Source organism: Carassius auratus, unplaced genomic scaffold (genome assembly GCF_003368295.1).
Source record: "Carassius auratus strain Wakin unplaced genomic scaffold, ASM336829v1 scaf_tig00013598, whole genome shotgun sequence".
Lineage (NCBI taxonomy): Eukaryota > Metazoa > Chordata > Actinopteri > Cypriniformes > Cyprinidae > Carassius > Carassius auratus.
In genome coordinates this window covers 190,417-216,558 of record NW_020524419.1, presented here as the reverse complement: position 1 = coordinate 216,558, position 26,142 = coordinate 190,417, and the positions used below count along the sequence as shown (strand labels likewise).

Genomic DNA, 26,142 nt, shown 5'->3' with positions numbered 1-26,142 from the left:
GCACAGGTGCACTCAGGGCATGTCCAAATCACTTTTGCTATTTTAACAACGGAAACACTTTTTTTTTTTTTTTGGAATTCCTATTCTCTTAATGAGTAATGGGCCTAACATTCAATAGACCAATCAGAGTGTCATCTCCCATTCCTTTAAGAGTGAGATGCGCTCGCTATTTACATGGCGGAATTTGTTCCGAAAAAGCTGAACGCTTCTCAAGCGAAGAAACTGATCTGCTTGTGCGCGAAGTTAAAGCGCACGTGCAGATCATCTACGGGACAAGCAGAAATCCACCAAAGCTTCCCGAGGTGAAAGCATGGGATGAAGTAGAATTTCATTCATCATTATAAGTAATATAAATAATAGTAATAGGCTGAATTGCAAATAGGTAGGCTAATTCTTATACACACGCAATGACTATACATCATTAGATTTTTATATTTATGTAGCCTACACAACAATGTTCTTTTACACTGTAATCCTTTTGTTTTTAATATTTGGCATGTTTGTGTGATGCATCCCTGTGTGTAATAAGCAAAGTCAGCGCGCACTGTGGACCCGCCCAGAGGCGCATTTTCTACCAACCCGCTCTTTAAATAACAAAAGCATATTGCACCATTGACTTTAGACTTTAGACCAGGTTGAGTTGGTCTATGTCGCAGTCTATTTTCAGCTCCTTAAAATAGCAATGCGCCAGCAATCCCTGAACATACCTCTTGTTTAGACCAGCACGCCCATTGGCTCACAAATGGGCGCAAATGCATTTGCTAATTAAACGACATGGTGCTTAACGGGAAAATGCGGACGGTGACGGACTGAAACTAGCAAACACACTTGCGCTGCGCCTTGCGTCGCATTTCGCCGGGTGTATGATAGGGCCCTTAGTCTTTTAATAATGTCATTTGGTTGTACCTTAACTGCTTTTCCCTTTTTAGTCACACTTGAATGCTGTATTGTACATTAAAAAAGAAGGTTTTTACTTGTAGTGTGCATTGCAGTATTTTTTGCCTTGTCGCTCCAGGTTCCAAACCTCCGTGGATAAAAAGCATCGATTTGCATGAAGAGCTGAAAGAGAGACCAAGAGATCAAAAATATCAATCAATGCGACATCATAAACGTCATGCACTGAACTAACTTTACAATAGTAACATCCAATGGGATCAAATAACTTTAAAAAGAAGGACATTTTTATAGTTCTGACCTTGGGCCTTTGCAATCATGAGTTTATTGAAAATCGGTCAGCAGATTTCTGTTTATAGCTGGTGCGAACAAATACTCTGCTGATTAAAGTGGGTATTAAGTTCATAAAATGCAAATGTGTTTCATCTAAGAGTAAGTCTCATAGTGCACATTACGCTCAGTTAGTATAAACCTAACAGCGATTATCTTGATGAATTAAGAAAACACTTGTCTTTCATAAGAAGACCAGATAGAAGTATCAAAGGAATTAGAAGAGCAATGGAGGTCAAAACTCCCATAATATACACACTAGAGAGGTTTTTGTGTACACAGTGACGTACATTTTGGCAATGCTTTTGTCCAGTGAAATTTTAACAGCAGCTCTTGCAATGTACCAAGAAGTGTACAGAATGTAACATCCTTTAAAACGAGGCCTCTGGTGTTTCCTGAATAATGTATTGGTCAATTAACTGGCCATCAGTGACGGGTAGATCAGCAATAAAAACTAGTTGGAGTAAACACAATATTAAATATAACAAGAATAAAACAGGCTGTGAGGAGTGGAACTGCAGTGTGTAAAATGGGGTTCATTCATAAAACACGAGCAGAATGAATTTAATATCTAACATTTGGAAAACCATTCATATTGAAGTAAATGTAACACTTTGCATAAAACATGGTTTTTATGAACCATTTACTCAGAAATTTGGTCTGTTCATTTTTTTTTTTTACAGATTTGTTCTGCTCATATAAATAATGGTTTTACAAATTATTTGTACATGGAATTCATTCAGTTTATAATGGTTTTGAGAATGATTTGCACAAACAATTTTGCTTGTGATGGTTTTGTTGATGATTTAAATATGAATGTGTACTGTTTGTGAATAATTTGCATTATTGCATCATTTTTTAAGAACGGTTCAAACTCATTCTGCTTCTAAGCAGTTTTGTGAACAATTCGAAGATGGTTTTAGGAACAGTTTGCACATTCTCTCTGCTTGTAAAAGTGATTTTGTAAATAATTTGGAAATTAATTTCATAATGGTTGTGAAAATGTGCCCAAACATTAGTTCTGTCGTTAAGAATGACTTAACAGACAATTTGCAAAGAAATTAGTTCAGCTCGTTAGAAACAGTTTGCAAATTCTCTCTCCCTGTAAGAGTGATTTTGTAACTGATTTACAAATTGAATTTGTAATATTCATAATGGTTTTGTTAATATTTGCGCAAAGATTAGTTCTGTTCTTAAGAATTACTTTGCGAACAATTTGCAATAAAATTTTATCGTCTCGCAAGAAAAGTTTTACGACCAATTTACACAATTTTGTTCATAACACTGGTGTTTTTTTCCAAATGATTTGCTAAGAAATTGGTAAGAATTGTTTGGCAAACAATGTACAAATTTATTTTTCTTGTAAGAATTAATTAATACAGCAGCCTGATTCTTGCATTTCTAAAACCGGCAGAGTTACAGATTGTGACATGAAAGCAAAGACCCAGACAATGTAAAAAATAAGAAGAGAGACAGGAACACAGCGAGACTGTGTGAGGATATGGGTGTTTTTTTGAAACTACAAATATTACTGGCACACCTCTGGAAAGAGTAATAACAGCAGAGATGAGCGTTGTGCTTTTGAGACCTGTGAAAAAGAGAGCTCTCTTTTCCTTCTCATTCAGAGCTGTGGCTCTAAAATCCCCTCATTTTTACTCACATCACCCTTGCCATTGATAGTCCGCCTCAACAGAGGTCACTGGGTTAAATAAACACCCACGCCGGAGTAATATCCAGGTAAACTGAACAAGAGGGGACTAAACCACATCAAATGGGCTAAAATATCCGTCACTGGATCGCTACATCATATAAAAGGATAAATGTTGAAAATGATCTCTTGTTTGATTGATTCATTTAATTTTGCTGCGAGCGGGTCATTAGACCAGCAAGATACTAACTGCGTGACAAATTCCAAGCTGTCACTTTACAAAAGAAATGAGAATGACTATAAATGTTTATTCCTAACGTGAACTAATGTGCCGAGCAGGAACAAGACCTTCATCTAGTAATCGGATAATTTTACAGTGAGTACAATAGTCAAATAAATGATTTTAATAACCTAGTGATAATATACAGGGGGAGACTTATCAAAACTTTTAGTTTATGATATTATCGTACTTGCAATTTTGGGTGACATGAGCGATGACTGGAGGATGGGAAATATGTCAGCTAATGACAAGATCTCCTCCTGGTTTAGCTCAAACAAAACCATGCTGCATATTACCAAATGGCTTAATAAATCAAAGCAAATGACAAACAGATTTGGAGGAAACCGTACCTCCTCTGGTCTGCCCAGCGCCGGGGTGCCAGTTAGAAGGATGGCACGCTTGGCACTCTGAATGATTGGCACCAGTATTTTACTACGAGCTGAGTTGCGAGATTTCAGGTAGTGGGATTCATCCACCAGGACGACGGTGAATCGTTGCTTGTTCAGGGCCTCCAGCAGGGGGCGTGTGTCCATTGTGAGCGGCCCGTAGCCCAGTATGGTCACTTTAATAGTGCTGATGCTCCTACAAAACAACAACAAATGCAAATGTGCAACAACTTTCTCAATAAATTTACTTGGCCTTATTTTTTGTTTGAGTCAATGCTAAAGTTCATGTAAAAAAACATCAAAATGTAAATTTTCCACAACAAAAACAACATTTCTGCGATGAACGTGGAAAAATACAATACTGAAGTAATAGTTCACCCAAAAATGAAAATGGTAATTTACTCACGAAACTTCCATGGTATTTTTTTTCCACAGTAGTCAGTGGCTACTGGCAACTGTTTGTTCCACAGAATTTTTCACAATATCTTATTTTGTGTTCAGCAGAAAAAGAGAAACCGCAGACTGCGGATGCGCACTGGTTGATCTAGCCTGAAAAATAAGCCTTTTATAATGCTATATGAGTAAAAGTAAAAACATTTATGATGCAGTTGTTGTCAGATTTCAAATGTGAAATTTAATCCTAAATTTAGAGAACAGTTTTGGAGAATTTGATTGTAACAATGTACAAACTTCACAATCATCGGGAAGAAGGAGGAGGGAACCGGCGGACAATCAAATAAGATTTAATAATCAAACTAAACACAAAACAGCGCGGCAGCCCCTCACAGCCGACAGCCATGCACAAACAAAACCAAATCACAAACTACAATCCAGGCCTGGTCCTCTTTCATCCGTCACTGTCGGGAGACGAGAGTCGAGAGACTCCTGTTTTATATCCTTCCATCTCCTCCGTGGGACTCGAGAACGGTGGGTCGAGCAGGTGTCGCCCATTTCCAATCACTCCACCGGCCTCGCTTCGTTCCCATGGCTCTCGGCCCCGCCCCACTCGTCAAATAGATTTTTCCCCATTCAAAGACATAGCAGTTGCACTTGCACGCCCGAGAGGTGTTTCAAAGATGGCCGCCGAGTGACATGACTTGCCTTAAAAGGACTTTGGATTAAATCAAGTCCCATCCCCTTCAAATTTGAATGCACTACTTACTATCATTACTTTTTTGTATAAAACAAATATAATTTTGGCTCATGACTTACAAGTGTACAAACCTGTCAAAACAGAAACCGTGTACACTTAAAAACATTTATAATAGTTTATATTGTTAGTGTTTTCATTGGAGCCACAAGACCGTAAAAGCATTTTTAGAATTTTATACGCCAGAATTCACTTTTATAAAGAATACAAACACAACACAACAAAGACAAGCTCAGCTAAAGTATTGCAGGGAATTTCACGCAACATGACATTTTTGAAAATCTAGATTGAAAATGCACCAAAATACCATCGGAATGAGGTGTAAAGGCTTTAACGCCAACAACAAATGTCGAAAACAACTATAAACTATTACAGAGTTAGTTGCACATGTCATTTAACGTTACATTTTGACTAAAACAAAACTATTTATTTAATCACGAGTCGACGTGCAAACTTACAAATCCATCACAAAAGAAACTGTCTAAACTTAAACAGTGTATTTATTGGAGCCACAAGGTGGTAAAATCATTTAATAATTTTTAGGTTTTACCGAATTCATTTTCATACACACTATACCAAACCACGAGCTAAGCTAAGCTAAGTTAAACTTTCCCGCAAGAAACAAAAACTATTTTTGGTCACACAACTTCCATGTCGTTGAAATTGAAATAGTTGAAAATGCATCAAAATTCGACTGAAATGAAGTATAGAGGCTGTCGACAGATGTCGAAAATAACATGAAACCATTAAAGATTTAGTTGCACTTAGCATTTAACATTTAAATTTTTCATCACATGATTTTTTAAATGCAATTTTTAATCACGAGATACAAACTTACAAATCCATCATAACAGAAACGGTGTACACTGTAGATACATTTTCAACAGATTATAATATTAGCTTTTCCATTGGAGCCATAAGGTTGTCAAAGCATTTCACATTTTTTCTTCACCTCATAGTCTCCCGTTATAGACTGTGTAAAGATGCCAGCCGTACAGTACACTGAAAGGAAATGATGTTTGTTCCTGCTTTGCACTATGAGCCATTAGAGTTAAAATATCATTCCCCATGCTGACATGCCTTCATCAGGCTCGGAGGGAGATGTTGCCAAGGCAACAACTTTACAGGTCGACTCAACCCCGGGCCAGAATTCTCAGGGTAAACAGAGCAATTTGTGAGCCTCTTTTTAGAAGCATCAATAACAGGCAAAAAGACAACATGACCCTCTGACTGCATGGGCTGTACAATCAATCCCAGCATCCTCTGTGGAAGGGCAGCTCTCATAAGCTCTCTCCCACTCCTAAGATAGAGCTAAAGTATTCTTCGTGCGAGATTCGTAGCCATAAAAGGTGAGCTAATTTAGGATTTGTTTAATATTTCTCCGGGGATGTGATTTGATTTCATACTCCTGCCGTGTAATTTGTATTGTGGTATAATTTTGTAGTCCGTGAACGGGAGATTTTACTTCAGTTTTGTATTTCTACAGGCTGAAAATCTGCAAGAACGGTTTTCATAACTTTCTAAAGCTACTCATAAAAGTGTGACACAAAGAGGGGTGGGAAAAAAAAACATTAATAAATCAAGAGATTTCTTCCTAACTCTTCCAGAGGCTTCTGCAAAGTCATACTCAGTCATAAATTTCATGAATCAATTTTGCCACTATGATTAAACTCACACACAGTCTGAAAGAATCAATCTTTCATTTTGAGCCAAAAATCTCTCGGCCACCAGTGCAGACGTCCTCCAGTACGGTCCACTGGATCGCAATAAATTACCAACCAACCAATGTCCCTCTTTTTTTTTCAGGGACTGCAAAACAAACTTAAACGATCGATTACTAAGATGCCTATTTCGGTGTGTGTCAGAATGTAGCTACAATTTACACGTCATAACACTTTCTACGCTTGAACAACATTCAGATGTTTATGTGACGTTTAATATTTAGATTACATGGTTATATTTAAGATATTTAGTGGATGTTTGGACATAAATATGACGGGTGAAATAGCATGCAACGTTTTCCAGATGGTCTGCTCTTTCAAAAGTGTCTCTGTAACGCATTATGGAATTATGATATTAGAAAAAGCAATGTTTGTGACAATGACTTCTTTTGAATAAATAAATTATACTAATATTAAATAATATTAAAATATTATACAAATATTATGCAATGTTTTCCATACAGGGTGTTCATTAAAAAAATTTCTCTGCAATTTTTTATTATTAATATTATTATTACTATTATATTTATTATTATGAAAACAATGCACAAACATTTTTGCAGTTATGTCTTTGAATAAATAAACATGAAATTCTACTACTACTAATAAATATATGAAAATTATATACATTTTTATTTAACAATAACAATTTAACAATATTTAAAATATAAACAAAAAAGCTTATATATATATATATATATATATATATATATATATATATATATATATATATATATATATATATATATATATATATAATAAATATAACATTATATAAAAACTACAATATATAAAAAAATGAAAATAATATTAACATTTTTAATTTAAAAAATATATTTAAAAAATTCAGCAAAAATTATGTAATGTTTTCTCGATGTTGTGCTCCTTCAAAAATGTATCTGCAACATACGTGTGATTTTTATGAAAGCAACATGTAAAGATATAGTTTTAAAATATTACATATTGAGTAATGTATGTTTAAATATCATTATCTTAAGGTGTTAACTAAAAAAAATCCATTTCACTACGGAGAAAATCAATGCGATTTTTCACTTGTTCACTTCCTGAACCCAAGTGTTGTGCTCTATTGAACTTAAATTTGTCATACATTGTATCAGTCTTGGTTTCCACCAAGTTGATGTCTCTGGGGTCGAGTTCGGGAGTCCACTTCTCCAGCTCTTCAATCCAAGGCTATTTCAGAGATGAAGGCACCACAATCAACAGAGGCCATTCTTGTTTGAAGATATACGCCACCGAAATGGCCTGGATCGTCTTTCCCAAACCCCTCTGACGGCACAAATCGTCAGTGATTAGTGGACTCTATAAAAACCCAATCGAGTTAGAGTCAAAAAAAAACAAAACGCTCTTACCTCATCTGCAATCTACACCTGCAAAACACAAATGAAAACTAATGAACTTACAACGACTGACCCAAACACCAAAACCAGTTGTCTCTGAATAATTACCCTCTGCATCACGTTTTAAATCTCTTCCCTAAACCAATGTCCAGAAGGCAATATTGTGAAAGCCAGCGCACATTGCTCAGTATAATTTCCTGCACACCTGAACTCAACGACTAATTTTGCGCTGGCAGCCGATGGCATGGAAAACTCAATCCTGAAGCAGAGGCGTGTAGAGCCCCGCTGCGGCGTACAGGGCTTTATTTAAAACGCCCATTCATTTAAGACCCCAATAACCAAATAATACAGGCCTTGAATCAATCAAGCTGCTCCCCTAAATGAAATTTACCCAGCATCCTGAGCTCAGCATGTTGCCCTTGAAGATATGGGCCACTCGAGTCCTAATCAATGCAGCAACATGACATTACAAAGATCCATAGTGTACACTTTTGTAGTTTTTCATTTTTAATTCCTCGCCCCCTGCCTAGAGTTAACCTGCCTCGTCCCATTTTCAATATCAAGATACAACAGATTTTTATTTTTTTACAATTACATCTTCAAATACTTTGAGTCAGTGGAAATATCTGAAAAGTATTAATATAGTAAAAAGATTTCATTAAATTAGGAAATATTCAAATATTATACATTGATAATGTAAACATATTTAAAACGTGTTTAATCAAAAAGTGTAAAAATAGAATTAAACTATTAAAATATATACATTTTAAAATAGTATTACGAAATGCTATACAAAATAAAATGGTTGAAATATTCATTAAAACATTACATTTTCTAATATTTTCAATGTAACGATTTCAGTACAGATAAAATCGTATTAAATTTAACATGGTTAAATATGTATTAAAAATATTATATTTTTTAATATTTCGAATGTAAATATTTGGAAACCAAGGAAGCAAATATGAAATGTGACATTAAAATAATAAAATATTAAACTTTTTTGTTTTATTAAATATGAAATAAATATTAAATACACTAAATGTATTTTTCCTTTAAAATGTTGAAAATATTTAAAAGGTTAATGTTTAAATAAAAATGTAAGATTTAAAGGAAGATATGTAAATTGTATTCGCTTAAATGTAAATATTAAGTTGTTTATCCAAGATAATATAAATACATATAGCACTAGCATATTATTGCACTTTTGTTTGCTTTTGATTGCTTTTATTGTCATCATTTGTAAGTCACTATATATACATATATATATATATATATATATATATATATATATATATATATATATATATATATATATATATATATATATATTTATATATATATATATACACGCATATAAGTACATAGATGGACAGATTTAGATAGATGTGAATATATATACATTTACATTACATGTATTCATTTAGCTGACTTACAATTGCTATATATGTCAGAGGTCGCACGCCTCTGGAGCAACTAAGGGTTAAGTGTCTTGCTCAGGGACACATTGGTGTCTCACAGTGGATTCGAACCCAGGTCTCTCACACCAAAGACGTGTGTCTTATCCACTGCGATATCAGAATATTAAATGAAAATGTTATTACTGACATTTCTATGTACAGTAAAAGCATTTTTTGCCGTATATTTTGAATGAATGATGGGAGTAGACTGGGGAGGCAGCTTTTCATTGTGATCATTAGAGAATCTCTACATATACTACATCAAACGACTTCTAAAGAAAATAACACACACACACAAGTGTTTTATGAACACAGTGTACATTCTCTTCTTCTCTCTCCCAGCGTTTACTGCATGACAAATCCACAAGATCTCAAATCACCTGAAGAGTGATACAAACAAATAAAGTGAAACAGCCAGCAACATTGCTCTATGTCCTGGTGCTCCCAGTGAGGAAGCAGAGCATCAAGACCTTCCTGGTTCTGGTTAGTGAGATGTCCCCCCGCTCCCGAGTCAAACACTAGATCCACTCATTAGAGGAGAGATGCTTCCTCCGTTTCATCTCACTTTCTTTCTCTCCTTCTTTTTTTTAAGCAATGCCAAGAGACACTGATCTTCTGCGGATTCGTTCAGGGGAGAAACTGTAATTGCTCGTGCGTCACGCGATGTTCGAGGATTTACTGGGAACAAATGAAGCAGATACATGCAGGGCCACAAAATGAAAGAGCTTTGCTTCTTTTTTGTTTATTTGTTCTTTTGGGTTTATTATTAATGTGGATTCCAGCAACGCCTCGCTTGTTATAAACAGGCTCCCTCGACAGCGGCACATTTAGCTAATGCTGATGCCATATTTGCATACAGTGTACAAATACAGTGTGCTTTCTAAACAATAGCACATTCAACAGAAGGACTATGTATTGTAACCATTTTAGAAACAAATCCATCTTCTGTATTATACGAACACAAAGTACTATGGTATTAGGTAATAGAAAATAAATACATATAGTGTATGTACGTATTCATTTATTATTTATATTAATATATATTTATGTACACACACATGTTAGTTTCTGTGAATTGTGGGGACTTCTATTAACAGGTTAATGTAATATTAATCCTAAAGTTAAAATGTTAGACTATTTAAAATGATTAAATAGTAAGGAGTTTAAGTAAAAAATAAGAGTAATAAATGTAAAAACAAATAATTATTTTAAACACAAAATTAAATGACTAGCTATTATAGCCATCTATATATTTTAAATTAAATATATTAAAATATTAGACTGTTTAAAAACAAAACGCTGAAGTTACAAAAATATACACATAAAAAATAAAAATAATTTTTCTATTGTTCTACTGTATCTATCCATCCATCATCTACATATAATTATAAAAATATATTAATATTTATACATTGGTATAAAAATATAATGATTACAATAAATAACAGTTATAATATTTATTATCAATAATAATAACAATAATTAATTCATTCATGTTAAAATTAGACTTTTTTGAAAAAGTAACACTTTGTAAATTGTAAAACTAAAACGTATTAATATTTCATCTATTGCTATATATTTATATAAACATTTATATTTAAATATAATATATTAATATTTACATATAAATGTAGTAATATAATAACAAAAAAATGATAATAAATAATATAGGTATATTTATTAATAATACTTATATTTAAAATGTATAAAAATAAAATGTTAATATATAAATATATTATTTATATTTATATATAAATAATAGTAGTAATTAACAAATGTTCAAATATTAGACAGTTAAAAATATGACATATTAAAAGTAATATTTTGGTTAAAACAAATATGATAAAACCTTTCGGTTTAGCCACTATATATCAAAGTACCATGGTATTAACGTCACTGTACCATGAAATGGCCCAAATACTTTTTTATCAAGGTAATAGGCGTAGAAATAAGCTAATATAGCCATATTATATTTTGATCAGTATCGATAAGAGAATAAAGTGACCTCTTGAAATGTCTAGGAGCGACAGAGGCACAAATAAAGATAAAGAGGTGAGAGAGAGACAGCTATGATGCCCTCTTCATCTTGTTTTCTCTCCCCTCACTGTGAAAGGATGATTAACAGCCTCTGTCCTGCCACTGGCTTTTCTTTGCCTTCAAATTGTTGGAGCACTTGCTTGCGCTTTGTAATGTGCTCTCACACGCCTCGAGTGCCTCTCAGGTGTGTGTGTGTGTGTGTGTGTGTGTGTGTGTGCTGCTTCTCCACACATTAATCACTGTTCTTTAAATAACGCGGCTTGCAACCGACGCACTGCTGTGTCCTGAAGGAGGCCCCGTCTGATTTGCCTGTCAACAACACCATCAACTTAATTCTAGCACGCTTTTCAATGCAACCCTTTCAGATCGTGAGGCGTCCTAATTCACTATAGTAGATCATAAATCAAATCAAAGGAAAGGAAATGTAGATGAGTAACATTCATATGAAATATATAGAAATTATTGACGTTATTTAAATGTCAATGAAAAAAAATCGGAATATTGAAAACTTTAAATACACTCTTTCTGTAAATTAAAAGTTTGTTTGGTTAAAAAAAAAAAAGATCAGTCTTATTTTCCTTGTCATTTAATAGTTTTCTTGTTAGAATAGGAAATATGTCCATTATATATATATATTAGTATATTGATTAAAAATATTTAAACATAAAAGCAAAAATAAAATTACCTTTAAATATAATATATTAATTTAGAATATAAATGATAAACAATATAAATATTAGTTTAAAGCTTCAGTTTAAAGATGTATTTTCTGTTCTATTATATATCGTATTTAAACAGGAATTTGGGGTACAAAAGTTATGATATGAAATGTATCGTATAAATACAATCTTAATAAAATGTTTTGCTTTTATAAATAAAATATATATAAAAAAATAATATGTATATATATATATATATATATATATATATATATATATATATATATATATATATATATATATATATATATATATATATATATATATATATACACACACACACACACACACAATTATGTAAAACTAAATATAAATGTATAAATGAAATATATAAACATTATTAATAAAATACAAAAATATTATCTAAAACTTTATAATAAACATATTATAAACATATTAACATATTAAACATATTCCTGTTTTGTTTTTCCTATTCAAGTATGATGTAATTGCAACAGTGAAAAAAAATCTATCTACAAAATATAAATGCATAAATAAAATATATAGATAATATTTATATAAATACTGTACATAAATGTATACAAAATATACAAAATTACTTGACAAACAGTTTTGTATCCTGTCGATAAATCTTCTATATTGAATATTATTACAAGATACCTGATCACAATTGTGAAAATTATAAAAAATAAAAAAGGAATAAAAAAAAAGTATCAACAAAACATATTTTTATATATTTTAATAAAATACATACATTTTGAGATGTCATCAATATTTTAAGTTTTTTTTTTTTTTTTACCTTTATCAAATAAAATCAAATTTTGTCAACATTTAGGAATATCATGTATATATTACATTAAAGTCAACAAACAATGTGAAATATTAAAATATATATAAATATGCGCATCCTTAATACCTTCTTGGAGTCTTTGCCCCTGACATGAAGGCCACAGATACTAGCGAAGATGACTTAATTTGCACTAATTCGCTTTGTTATTTCATGTTCTTTAAAAGCATAATATTGAATAATCTCTTAATCTTCCCCCATGCCTTCATTTGCACCTCTGATGCAATTTTAAGTGGCCGTACAGTATCCCTTCTTTACAGCCTTCCATCTCGGATCAATAGCTATCGATTGTCTCGTCCACGGCGCTCGATGAGGAGACAGAGATAGTTTAGCTCCCGTGTGTCACATGGTGGCTCATGGTGTAGCGGTTTGATTGGTGGGTGAGAGTTCAGGGCTCATTAAACCGCAGTAATTGTGTCAGCACGGCGTATGCTAATCTGCCCTTGCGTAGCATTTCATCATCCACATATGAGGAATTAGCATTTAGTAGTAGTCCATACGCTGGTGCATTATGGCTTTATTAGCATCTTTTATGTGGCGTGAGGGTGTTGCGTGTAAGTGAGGAGTTGATAAACGTGTTTTTCTAGCACACAGGGAACTAAATTAACATTATGCTAACTGGCTAGCTGTTCTGTGGAAACAAACATCTTAAAACAACAAACAAGATCATGTATACTGTAACAGGTTAGCTAGTCTATACTACTGTAGCAATGTAGTTTTGTGAATACCTTTACCTTAATGTTACTATAGTAAAACTGTGGTCAAATTTAGCATTGCTCAAAAACAATGCTAACATGTTACTATGCGGTTGTTTTGGACTTCTTTTAATTCTGTTTTTACTTTTATGAATACCCTTTACCTTAGAGTTACTACAGCAGGACTGTGATTAAAACTTAGCATTAGCCACCAAAAAACAACAATAACAACAAAAAAGATACTAAACTCATTTTTAGATTTCCAAAAAAATAAAAAAATAAAAATCTGACTTAAACTTGCAAAAAGGTGTTTTGCATGGTTGCTAGGTGCTTGTTTCGATCAAAATACTCACTGCTACACTGCTGGAATAATTTGTTTTTACTTTTATGAATACCTTTACCTAAACATTATTACAGTAAAACTGTCGTAAAACTTAGCATTAGCCAGCTAAGCAAAAAGCAACTTTTTTTTCATTTCTTAAGAAAACAATGCTAATATTTTGTTATGGGGTTGTCAGGCCAATGCTGATTTTTTTTTAATTCCATTGTACTTTTATGAATACCTTTACCTTAATGTTATTACGATAAAATTGTAGTAAAACTTAGCACTAGCCACCATTGTAAACACTTTTTTTTTTTTTTACATTTCTTAGTCAAAAAAGCTTGCCTCTAAGTTTTTAGATTTAGATTTAATATTTAGATCATTTTTGTTCATTTTAACAGACACAAATCCTAGTATAATTGCTTAGAAAATAAATCAGAAATGAGAAAAAAGCTGTTTGAATGAATCCCAAATCAATTTACTGAGATTTTACAGCAGTTAAAATTACAGACTAAGTTATTTTATAGGAAACTGTGGTTCTAGTAATCTTTCGTAACCTGCAGTATTAAATCTAATACTTCAAGACTCAAGTAAGGTTTTATCAAGTAATGGCTGCGTTCACCTTTTGTGCTTTCGAGATATGAAAGCAACTGTGGATATCTATCTTCTCGACTGGTAACAAGCCGCTGATGAAATCTCGCTATAAGTAGCACAGTGCAGCTTAAAACACTGCATCATCTGAGCAACTATCGTGTCTCAGTGTGTGGTTTGGCTGTGCTGTAACAAAAAAAAAAAACAGCAATTCTGCTTCAGGGGGATTATTGAATTGCAGAGAGAGAGAGGTGGGAGATAAAGAGAGAGAAAACGGAAATCGATGGTTTAGAAAACACAGAGTGGTTGTATTCTATTACATGAGAGGTACATCTACTCAAACCGCAAGGTGAAGATTCACGCGATTAAACGAAACAGACTCTCCAAACACGTAAACAAACACAAACACCACGAAATACTTCCTGCCATGGTTTTCTGAGGTATTTCATGTGGCCATAACTGTACTCCACCGTGTACAACATATCTGTAGTGTTGCAACATCAAAGATGGAAATAACCTGAGACTGAAGACAGAAGATTTTACTCACAAGTTCCCAAATGAGGCAAGGATGTTCCAATAATTGGGGGGGAGGAAGATAACGAGGTATGATCTGACATAAAACTTCGACATTTGTGTCGAATGAATAAATAAAATAGCAAAAAAGAATGTGCCAATTACGTCAAAATTAACAATCCGCAACATTTGTTTGAACACCAGTGAGTCAAGAGCACTTGTGCTAACCACTGTGACGACAAGCCATTTCAAATACTCTCCTTATGAATAGTAACACATCTCTTTGGGACTAACAACCTAACACTGAAAACAACACTGAAAAACAGTTTGTTCACAGTATGCACACTAATTTTTCTTCCGAATTTATAAATGAAACGAGATGTACCAGTAATTTGTGTGGAGGAAGATAACGAGGTATGATCTGACTTTAAACCTCACAATTGGTGAAAACAAACGAATAAAATGCTCAAAACAAATGTGGCAACGTATAGTCAATTGTTAACAAATTTCCACACATTTATTTATTGAATTAGCATCGACGCTGCTCTAGAACCGTCTGTGTTAATGAGGCATACAAAAAATGGCATAGTTTTGCATACAGATGACAACTAGGGGTGGAACAGTACACAGATTTCATGGTTTGGTGCATACCTCGGTTCGAGGGTCATGGTTCGATACGATTTCGGTACAACAGGAAGAATTTATTTTTTTAAATCTACTGTGCTCGGTTTCTTTTCATTTATTCTGAACAGACAGTAGTATGAAATTTTTGAATATATTTTTTTTTCTGGCCTATATGTGAAAATACTGAATATTATTACATTATGTCTGCAGTAAAATACAAGGAATAAATTATTAAAATATATTTAAAATAGTTTACAGATAGACAAGGGGAAAAATCAGTGCGACACGTAGACTATGTACACTGAGTTTCAGTTTGTTTTTATGACAGGCTTCATTGGTTTACAGAAAGGAAACTCAAATGACAGAAAGCCACATCCTAGTAGTTCTTTATTTTACAAAAGCACATTGTTTTGTTTTCATTGTGAGTGTACACAAATAAAAGCATACCTTTAAACAGTAATGCATTATTAATGAGACAATAAGTGTTTAAAGTTTATTCTGCTAGTATAAGGAAACAGTTATAGTGATCACCCTGGCGCGCGCACACACACACACACAAACAAAACAGATCAGTTCCAGTATTGCTAACTTGACAGAGCAGTTGGAACTTCAAAATAAAACAAAGTGAACCAAACATCAGTGCACCCGTCTCTGTGTCACCGTTGGAATGCAACTGAAGTACAAAACCTATAAGTTACATAATAAATAATAGTTTAACATTCAGATAAAATACATCGCAAACATGGAAATATTGAGCAATATTTGGATTTGTGATGAGTGAGAGAGGTACAGTAGGATACATGAGCACAAAGTTTCATTTCACAAACAGTTGAGTGCCTTTAAAGTATACTCCTTTGTCAGTCTGTGAGAGTTGCATTCAGAGTCAGCACATGGTCACTGTCTAAGGGGCTTTGTTTTCAAGTGCACATTTTCAACTCATGGCATTCACTGTTTCTTCTATTAGTGATGGGTTATATCAAACAGCGTTGCATTGCTGGGGGAGCCCCCTTCTGGGTTGCACCGAACCAAGATGCCCATACCATGACGGTACGGTACGAATACATGTATCGTTCCACCCCTAATGAGAAAATTGTCAAAACATTCCCTGTTCACACGGATCCACAAAATTACTAAAAACTCTGTATTATGCATGCCAAGCCGGTAGGTGGAGATTTCATTTTCTAAAGAAACACTACACCAACGTGTAATATGCAAGTGCCTGACATCACCATTTTCAGAAATATTTTATAAAATTTGATTGTTTCAAAAGTCTGCATTGTCAGGCCCTTCAAAATGCCGAGATGTCATGTAAATGGACTGCCAAAATGCACAAAGAGTTTTCCATTTAAGTTGTTCAAACACCCCCGAAATACCGTTCGAATAATACCGACACATCTTGTCCAGATAAACAACCTGACACCAAAAACAACATGAAAAACCAGCTTGTTGATACACAATTTTCATGCAAACCAACTAGAAAGAAAACAAGGTATGATCTGACATAAAATTTTGAAATTAGTGGAAAAACAAGTAAATAAAATGCTCAATATGTTAAGTCAACGTTTAAAAAACCCTAGCAATTTTTCTAATTACTGTTCTAGCATCGACACTGATCTAAAACCGTCCACGTTAATGAGATTTTCTCTTAAGTCTGTCAAGCCTAATATGAAAAGTAAACAGTAACTAACCACCATCATTTCCCATGGCAAAAAACATTAAATGAAACGTGTCTAGTCATTGGAGATGACACACAGCCATGTGGACGCCTGTCCCGGTTCATTAGACGGTAGGTGGAGAGTCTCTGTACGATAAAGTAATTACAGTCGAGGATTGCTCGGGTTATTGGCTGGAGTGGAGATTACATATTTAATTACAGAGCAATTATCTGGAGCCGTAATCCACATACTAACTGATTAGTGGGATCAAAGCACTACACAAGGGGAAATTAATGGCTAAATTAGATTCACGAACAAAAAAACAAAGGACAAACCACGCACCCGTTCGCATAAAAGTGATAGCTTCATAGAGGTGACTGATGTGGCATTTTAGATGCGTGTCGGCTTGATGTAGTAACTTCTAAGCTGCTTTTGTTATCGAGAGCGTCTAAATCCAACAGAGAACACAGGACACTGAACAGAAACGCTGCATTCAAATTAATCTCTGTGGAAAGTGAAGTTTAGAGTTTGTTTAGAATGGTATACAATAGTGTTCAAAAGCGCGGGGTCAACAAAATATATATATTTTAAAAAAATATATTAATTTAAGATTTATTTTCACAAAAGTATCATGGATTTAACACACACACAAAAAAACTAAGAGCAACTGTTTTTTTTTTGTGTTTTTTTTTTATTTTTTATAAATGTTTCTTGAGCAGCAAATTAACATATTAGAATGGTTTCTGAAGGATCATGTGACACTGAAGAATAGAGTAATGCTAAAAATTCAGCATCACATCACAGGAATAAAGTACATTTTAAAATATATTAAAAAGGAAAAAAAAAATTATATTAATAATATATTGATAATATTTTTTGGATCAATTAAACCCAGTCTTGGAAACTTTCAGATCCCAAACATTTAAACTGTAGTGTACAAACAAAATAGCATGTAGATCAAACATGAAAATTGGTTGTGCATATCACTTTATATAGAAAAATATATGTAAAAAGTGACATGTATTGCGCATATAATATATATATATATATATATATATATATATATATATATATATATATATATATATATATATATATATATATAATTTGCTTACAAAAAAGCAAAATTTATAATTTTTTCTAATCAAACAGTCAATCTTTTACATTGTTTAAAAATATGTGAAATGGTGCAAGTTGCACAAACAAAAATTTTAAACTATAACATTGTCACATCACATCATGACTGTTCAAAAAAGGTTCGAGGCCTATTTATTTAATTTTATGTAAAACTGTAACACTGCAAATCGAAGGCCAATTGAGCATGTTGCAACATGGGATACGGCACTCATTTACAGTACTGTTGAAAGGTTTTTTCCCCTTCCTGTTTTTTTTTTTTCTCCTGTTTGAAAATGTTTAAAACTTAAAAAGATTCTGATCATCAAACTATTTGTAATATTACACAAAGACCTGCCTGACCTGTTCAATCAAGAAATCGCTTAGATCCTGTCTGACAAAGTGAAGCCTTCTTAAAGAGCAATACATCATGCCACGATCTAAAGAAATTCATGAACAGATGAAAAACTAAATAGTTGACATGAATCAGTCTGGAAAGGGTTATAAAGCCATTTCTAAGGCTCTTGGACTCCAACGAACCACAGTCAGAGCCATTATCCACAAATAGAGAAAACTTGGAACAGTGGAGAACCTTCCCAGGAGTAGCCAGCCTACCGAAACTACTCCAAGAGCGCAAAGATGACTCATCCAGGAGGTCATAAAAGAACCCAGAACAACATCTAAAGAACTGCAGGCCTCACTTGCCTCAATTAAGGTCAGTGCTTATGATTCAACAGTAAGAAAGAGACTGGGCAAAAACGGCATCCATGGGAGAGTTCCAAGGCAAAACCCACTGCTGACCGAAAATAACACAAAGGCTCGTCTCACATTTGCCAAAGAATAAATCTTGATTATCCCCAAGACTTTTGGGCAAATATTCTGTGGACTGATGAGACAAAAGTGGAATCTTTTGGAACGTTTGTGTCCCATTCCATCTGGTGTAAAACCAACCCAGCATTTAATTAAAAGAACACAAAGGCACAGTCAAACGTGCTGGAGGTAGTGTGAAGATCTGGGGCTGCTTCACAGCTTCAGGACCTGGTTGACTTGCCATAATTGATTGTACCTTGAATTCTGCACTCTATCAGAAAAAAGGACAATGTCTGGCCGTCATCTCAAGCACACTTGGGTAATGCTGCAGGACAATGATCCTTGACCTTAAACGGTTCATTCATGCTCGAAAACCCTCCAAAGTGGCTGAATTAAAACAATTCTGCAAAGAAGAGTGGGCCAAAATTCCTCCACAGCGATGTGAAAGACTCATTGCCAGTTATCGCAAACGCTTGATTGCAGTTGTTGTTGCTGTAAAAGGGTGGCACAACCGGTCATTAGATTTAGGGGGCAATTACTTTTTCACATAGTGCCAGGCAGGTTTGGGCAGCTTGTTTCCCTTAATAAATGAAATCATCATTTAAAAACTGCATTTTGTATTTACTCTGGGGTTTTTTTTCTGCAATGTTACAATTTGTTTGATGATCTGAATCTTTAAAGTGTGACAAATTTGCAAAAAAGTAAAAAAAACAGGACGTGGGCAAAGACATTTTCTCGGCACTGTGCATGTTTTCAGGTCATCAGACAATCTAATACTGGCTGAGGAGAATGAAAGTGAAGAAGACAATATGCACTGATTGAAGGGAGTTATCTAACAGCAGCTGGCACACTGGGAAACACTACCTGTCGAGTTAAAGAGGACATCAGTGTCGGCTCACTGAATACAGTCAGACTTGATTACGGTCAATAAAAGCTGGTTTATTCTGCAGCCAGATGCACCAGACCGCTTGAAGGAAGAAAAGGCTTAATACTAATACCCTTACAATTATTAGGGTTTGCTTAACTTAAGGCCCATCTGAGCACTGACCCTTAGCATCCGTGACAAGAGGCCAGCACCAAACACATTACGCCAAATCCATCAGTGTGGAAAGTGTGAAATTGCGTTTTCTAGAGCTGTTCATTCAATATCACGTTCGATATAAAGTCGAGTTATTTATGACAGCTTGGAGAAAACAAAACATCTGCCCGTTTATAAATGTGTGCAATAAAATACACAACAAAAAACGTTTTTGTTTATAAAAAGGCACAATATTAAACTTCAGCTTTTTCTCATTAATATAAATATTTTTAAAACAGTAAATAAATATTTATAAATAATTGAAATTGTTAATGTAATAAAGCTTTCAATAAAAGTTGTGTTAGCTAACAAAGTATTTGTTTTTGTTTGTAGAAATACATGAAAACAAATGATTTTGGATGCCGATATGTCCATACTTAAAAATGCCAATATATAATACATATGAGTTTTGCTTATCACTTGATAAATATTTGTTATGCTAAAAAATACTAAGTCTACTATTTAAATGTAAATACATTTTTATTTTTGTATAACTGAGATACCGTTATTATGAATTAGTTAAAAATGTTTATATTTCATTTCAAGTTTTAGTTATTTCGTTGGGTGATTTTGCCATTTGTATTAGCTTTTGTTTTGTAGTTTTATATAGTATTTTCTATTTCAGTTTTAACTTAATATTTTAGTTTAAAATTCTTTAAAATATTTAAATATTGAAAAATATTTCTAATGTTTATAAATATTCATTATATTATTATTATTATTATTATTTTTAAATAAGTAACTACATTGTATGGCTTTTGTTTTAAATAGTTATTTTACTACATCAGTTCAAACTAGAAGAAATGTTGGCTTTTTTATTTCACAACATTCATTTTAACAACATTTTTTTGTTTTAATGAATTATAATAACCCTGTCAGTAATTGGCTATGTTTTTGATCTCTCCGTTATATAAATCTATTGAACCAAAAAAATCAGACCTCTGTAACAACATCCACCCCATCATCCACTGTGACTCCTTTGGGATTCTGTAATATCCGTCCCGCTAAATGTCTGTCTAATTAAGCGACTGACCCTGTCTGCACCAAACAGATCTGTGTGTGTCCTGCCATCGATCCAGGACCCTCGGCAGCGTGGACGAACTGACCCGTCTGACCCAGAACACTGACTGACAGAACTGCAGTAAATTAGATTCGCACCTGCTTAAAGCAGCTGCGGGTTACGAGATAGAAAGATATATGAAGAGTGATGCATGCAATAACTAATGTATTAGTTCATCTTGTCTTTTCAGGTCCTGTCATAAATAAATCGGACAAGGAAGTGTTTAAGAGGTTTAAAAATGCATTTTATTATGTATGCATGTTTTATTGTGAAGTAGTTTGGAGAATACAAACAGTGATTATTATATGGTAAACTATATATTATTTCTTCTGAAATACTTTGTACATATGAAGCCAAATTGATCAAGATCCAATGTCTTTTTAAAATTTCTTTGTGTGAACTAGAGTTTAGTATTAGTTTCTTATGATTCACAAAAAAGAAAAAAGAAAAAAAAATATTTTAGATTACTCGTAATTGTAGGAATTACTAACATTTTTAAACAGGTTATTATTATCATTATTATTATTTTACTACTTTTTATTTTAGATTTCTCAATTATGTTTTCTTATGTTTTTATCTGCCTTAACATTTAATTTATTTGATATTTGTATCAAAAGTTTAACATGTAGAAGGAAATTAAAGGGGGGGTGAAATGCTATTTCATGCATACTGAGTTTTTTTCACTGTTAAAGAGTTGGATTCCCATGCTAAACATGGACAAAGTTTCAAAAATTAAGTTGTACGTTTGAAGGAGTATTTCTGTTCCAAAAATACTCCTTCCGGTTTGTCACAAGTTTCGGAAAGTTTTTTAGATGGAGCGGAATTTCCTTATATGGGTCCTAAGGCACTTCTCCCGGAAGAGCGCGCGCTCCCGTATAGCAGAGCACTGAGAGCACAACAGACTTCACTGATCAGAGCGAGAGCGTCGCGAAATGTCACAAAAGAAGTGTGTTTTTGGTTGCCAGGGCAAGACAACCCTGCACAGATTACCAAAAAAAAACAGCATTAAGGGACCAGTGGATGGAGTTTATTTTTACAGAGCATCAACGGAGTTGTGCAAGTGTTTGTGTTTGTTCCCTGAATTTCGAAGATGCTTGTTTTACAAACAAGGCCCAGTTTGACGACGGATTTGCACATCGTTTATTTCTTAAGGATAATGCAGTACCAAGGAAAAAGGGTCACGATCTTGTGTTGGAACCGCATGCGGTGAGTAAAACTGCTTCAAATATCTCTGTGTTGTTAACTTAGCTATCGGCGCGTGAGCACATCAAGTAAACAACATGCGATGTTGTCATCAAACTGCACTTTCCACATGTACAGCTTAAAAAAAAAAAAAAAAAAAAAGACGACAAAGTGGAACTTAGTCATTTTCCAAAACCGCTAAGCAAATATATACAGTTTCAGTACATACCACATAGAGATGTCATTGCTGCTGCTGCTGCTCTTGTTAAATTTCAGCCTCTGGATCTGATTCTGGATCATAAATAAACGGCTGAATCTGACTGTTAGCCATGGTTTGTTTTGGATGATGTTTTTTTCGGTAATGTCACAGCTTCCAAACGCTCTCAACGCAAAAGCCTACTGGCGCTGTGATTCTTTAGCTCCGCCCACACATCACGCCTCCAGTCGGTCGTGTTTTTCCGGGAAAAATCGGTACAGACTATCTTTCTCTTATGAATATAATAAAACTAAAGACTTTTTGGAGTTATGAAGGATGCTGTACTACTCTATAGGTACTCAAGATTAACAGGATATTGAGTGAAAACGAGCATTTCACCGCCCCCTTTAAAAAAAAAAAAACTGAATAGAACTTTAACTAACTTTAACTTTAAAACAGATGTTTAAAAATGAAATTCATGTTACATCAGTTCTGCTCATCTCCATCATGCAAGTTTCTTATTTTGCTTCAGTTTTTGTAGGTTACACATTTTGGAAAAAAAAGAAAAGAAAAACAGAAACTTAAATTAAACCAACCGTCGATCCCTTGACAGGGCAAAAATGAGCTCTTCTCTCTGGAAGGGCATCAGTTTTTCCCTGAGTCTCTGTGGAAGGAGCTGAAGTGCATCCATGCACTGGACAGAAACCCCATCTGGACCACATCTGCCTTGACTTCTCATGCTTTTCAAACTCTGTACATTAGAAATACATTCAGAAAGATTCATAAGTAAATGAGATGCACTGTGGTTTGCAGTTAAACAAATTATGCATGCATCATATTATAATAATGCATTCACACTCACCAAGAGACGATCATTTCTGAAATCCTGATGCCATGATTTGACATTTCGCGGCAATACAGTCAGTGGCGTCACAAAATGCACAGCGCGTCATATCCGCGCGACGAGTGCATACTTATAAATGAAAATATGTATCTGCAGTCAGAAAATAATGTATGTTAGTTTTGTGTTATTGACAATATATTGACGTTTAAGAGATCTAATTGCATACTAATTGGAGGGTAAAAACAGACGCTTAATTAAGGGTATCTTCAAATGTGTTTATTATATAAGTTACTGTGTTCTCATATTTATAACACAGTCAAAAGGGTATTTTTAATCCAATATAGTATGATGTAAGAGCAAATGCCACTCACTGGGTTTCTTTCACCCTTGTGTACCTCTATGGTGTAGATCTTAGAAATGTCAACAAAACCTAGAGCGAAGAAGAGCTGCACCAGAGCAAACTTCCGGTACGCTAGTGTCACGTGACAAAACCCCAACCTGAAACGTTTATGCTTACAAGTTCAATAAAAAATGTTCTTGCTATTATTAATATTTAGTTTATGAATTAGTTGCGTTTAGATAAATGTGTGTACACATAAACGTATGTCATTTAATTAGATATATTATTTGCACATTATTTTCGATTTAACACCTTTTGTTTTATAATAAGTAAAGTTCAACTTAATTTAGGTTTATTCTATTTTAAAGTTACTTTAAAAGTTTAATGTTGTACTTATTAATTAAATAAAATCATACTTTTATTCTGCAATAATTAGATCGCTACATTATTTGCGTTTTTATTTAAAATCATTTTAAAGATCTTCGAACTCTTGTCAGCCTTTTAATGAACAACAACTCTATTTAAAGTGGCTCTAAATCTAAATGTTTTTTAATATTTTTTTTTTATGGCCATTAAAATATTTTTTTAGTGATCCATGTTTAATTATTAAGCCACGTTGCGCCCTCTTTAGGGATATACTGCTATTTCATCGCCTTCATTTTTATTTTCCCTTCCAGGAGTTCGAGTATTTTGTCTTTAACGCCGCTGACAGACCGACAGCTTGACTCTTCAGCCTTTAGCAGCCATTAGACTCACTATTTCTCTTCATTCCTCCAAATATTTACACGTCTATCTATCCCACAGGTAAGCTTACAGCACATTAAACCCCCTTAACCCTTAAATATCACGATTTTTGGTGTGATTCGTATCAACTGATTGATCTGTGAAGGTTGTGTGTGTGTTTAAACTCATTTAGCTTCACCATGTGTTGTTAGCACACCACAGTGCTTTAGTCTTCATCATGATTTAAACCCAAACCTCAGCCTCAGATGACTGACAACGTCTCTTTTTAGTCTCGGAGTGTGTTTTATAAACCGTCTGTGTGTTTTGCATTTCATATATTTGAAGTAAATGTGATAAATGATCTTTCATGTCAGGGCCAAGGAGAGATCAGACACATGAACTAGAGTAAATAAACATGCAGGTGTGTAAATCACAGACATGATCATGCTTTCATGTGCTTTATTTATCATTATTTCGTCTAGCGGCAGCACTGATGTGTTTATGTAGCTTTAGTCTTGATCTCTGTAGGCTGATTAAGCTCCAGGCTTCATTCATAAAGGCCTGTGCAGGTGATTAAACCACCAGGAGGAGAGACAAGAAGTGTGTCTTGTTTTAAACAAAGATTTTTGTTTTCACTATTAAGTGTTATGTTTACATTTGACCCTTAATAAACTTGTTTGCTTTAACCCTTTTTGAGGTTTTGCTTAGGAAATGCAATATATATCGGTAACCATATTGATGTTTTTATTCCCTGATATTAGACTTTTTCTCTAGGTTTATATGGCAGATTTCAAACTTGGCAATTATTAATATTTTTTAAACATATTATAATGGTTACATACTGCACAGTATAACAGACTTCATTTTTTTAAATCTTTTACATTATAATGGTTATATACTACACAGTATATATATATATATATATATATTGTATATACATACAATACACTGAAAAATTGGTGTTTAACTCAATTTTTAGTAAATTTCACAATCCGTTACAAAGAAACTCCAAGTAACATTTAACTAATCTTGAAATTTTGAAGTAGAAAAGACTCAAATAGTAATTTTTGTTTTATAAAACTACTTCAATAATCTTTTTTCACGACTTTGAATTACTTGTTTTAATTTGATGCTTGAATATTTTGCATAAACACAGCATTCGTTATGTAACAATAAACATGCAACCTTATTATCAATCAAAATATTACACTGTGTATATATATATTTTAAATGATTCCTAATTTCAAGATTGATGTTTCGATCTTTGAACACTTCTTTGAAAAAGTAAACTAAACAGTATAGATAAAAAATATAAATGCATGAAAAAAATTATGATTGAATTCTAGATCGTTCTGTGCCAATATCACACCTATGATCGTATTGTTTTGCCTTTTCTTTTTTTCTATATAACTATAGTTGTAGCTATATTTATATTAGGGGTGTAACGGTACTCAAATATGACGTACCTCTGTTTTAATGTCACGGTTCGCAATGATTTCAGTACAGCAGAGGAGGAAACTAAACCTTTATTTATTTTTATTTTTTTAATAAATGGTTTACTGAACAAGTTGATATTTCTTCAAATACATTCAGTTATATCTACCT

The 26,142-nt window shown here is 33.5% G+C and overlaps 1 protein-coding gene across 1 annotated transcript; it reads right to left on the bottom strand.

The window, feature by feature from the left end:
• Positions 1-974: 974 nt before the first annotated feature.
• On the bottom strand, positions 975-23,926 carry LOC113074069 (DNA annealing helicase and endonuclease ZRANB3-like; the record flags this gene model as incomplete). The annotated part of the gene is made up of 5 exons (XM_026246777.1): positions 23,846-23,926; positions 23,493-23,624; positions 23,227-23,381; positions 3,503-3,734; positions 975-1,059 (listed from the first exon to the last, which is right to left on the bottom strand). Coding segments are annotated over exons 3-5 (460 nt in total), but the record flags the coding sequence as incomplete, so codon positions are not given.
• Between the last annotated feature and the right edge of the window lie 2,216 nt (positions 23,927-26,142).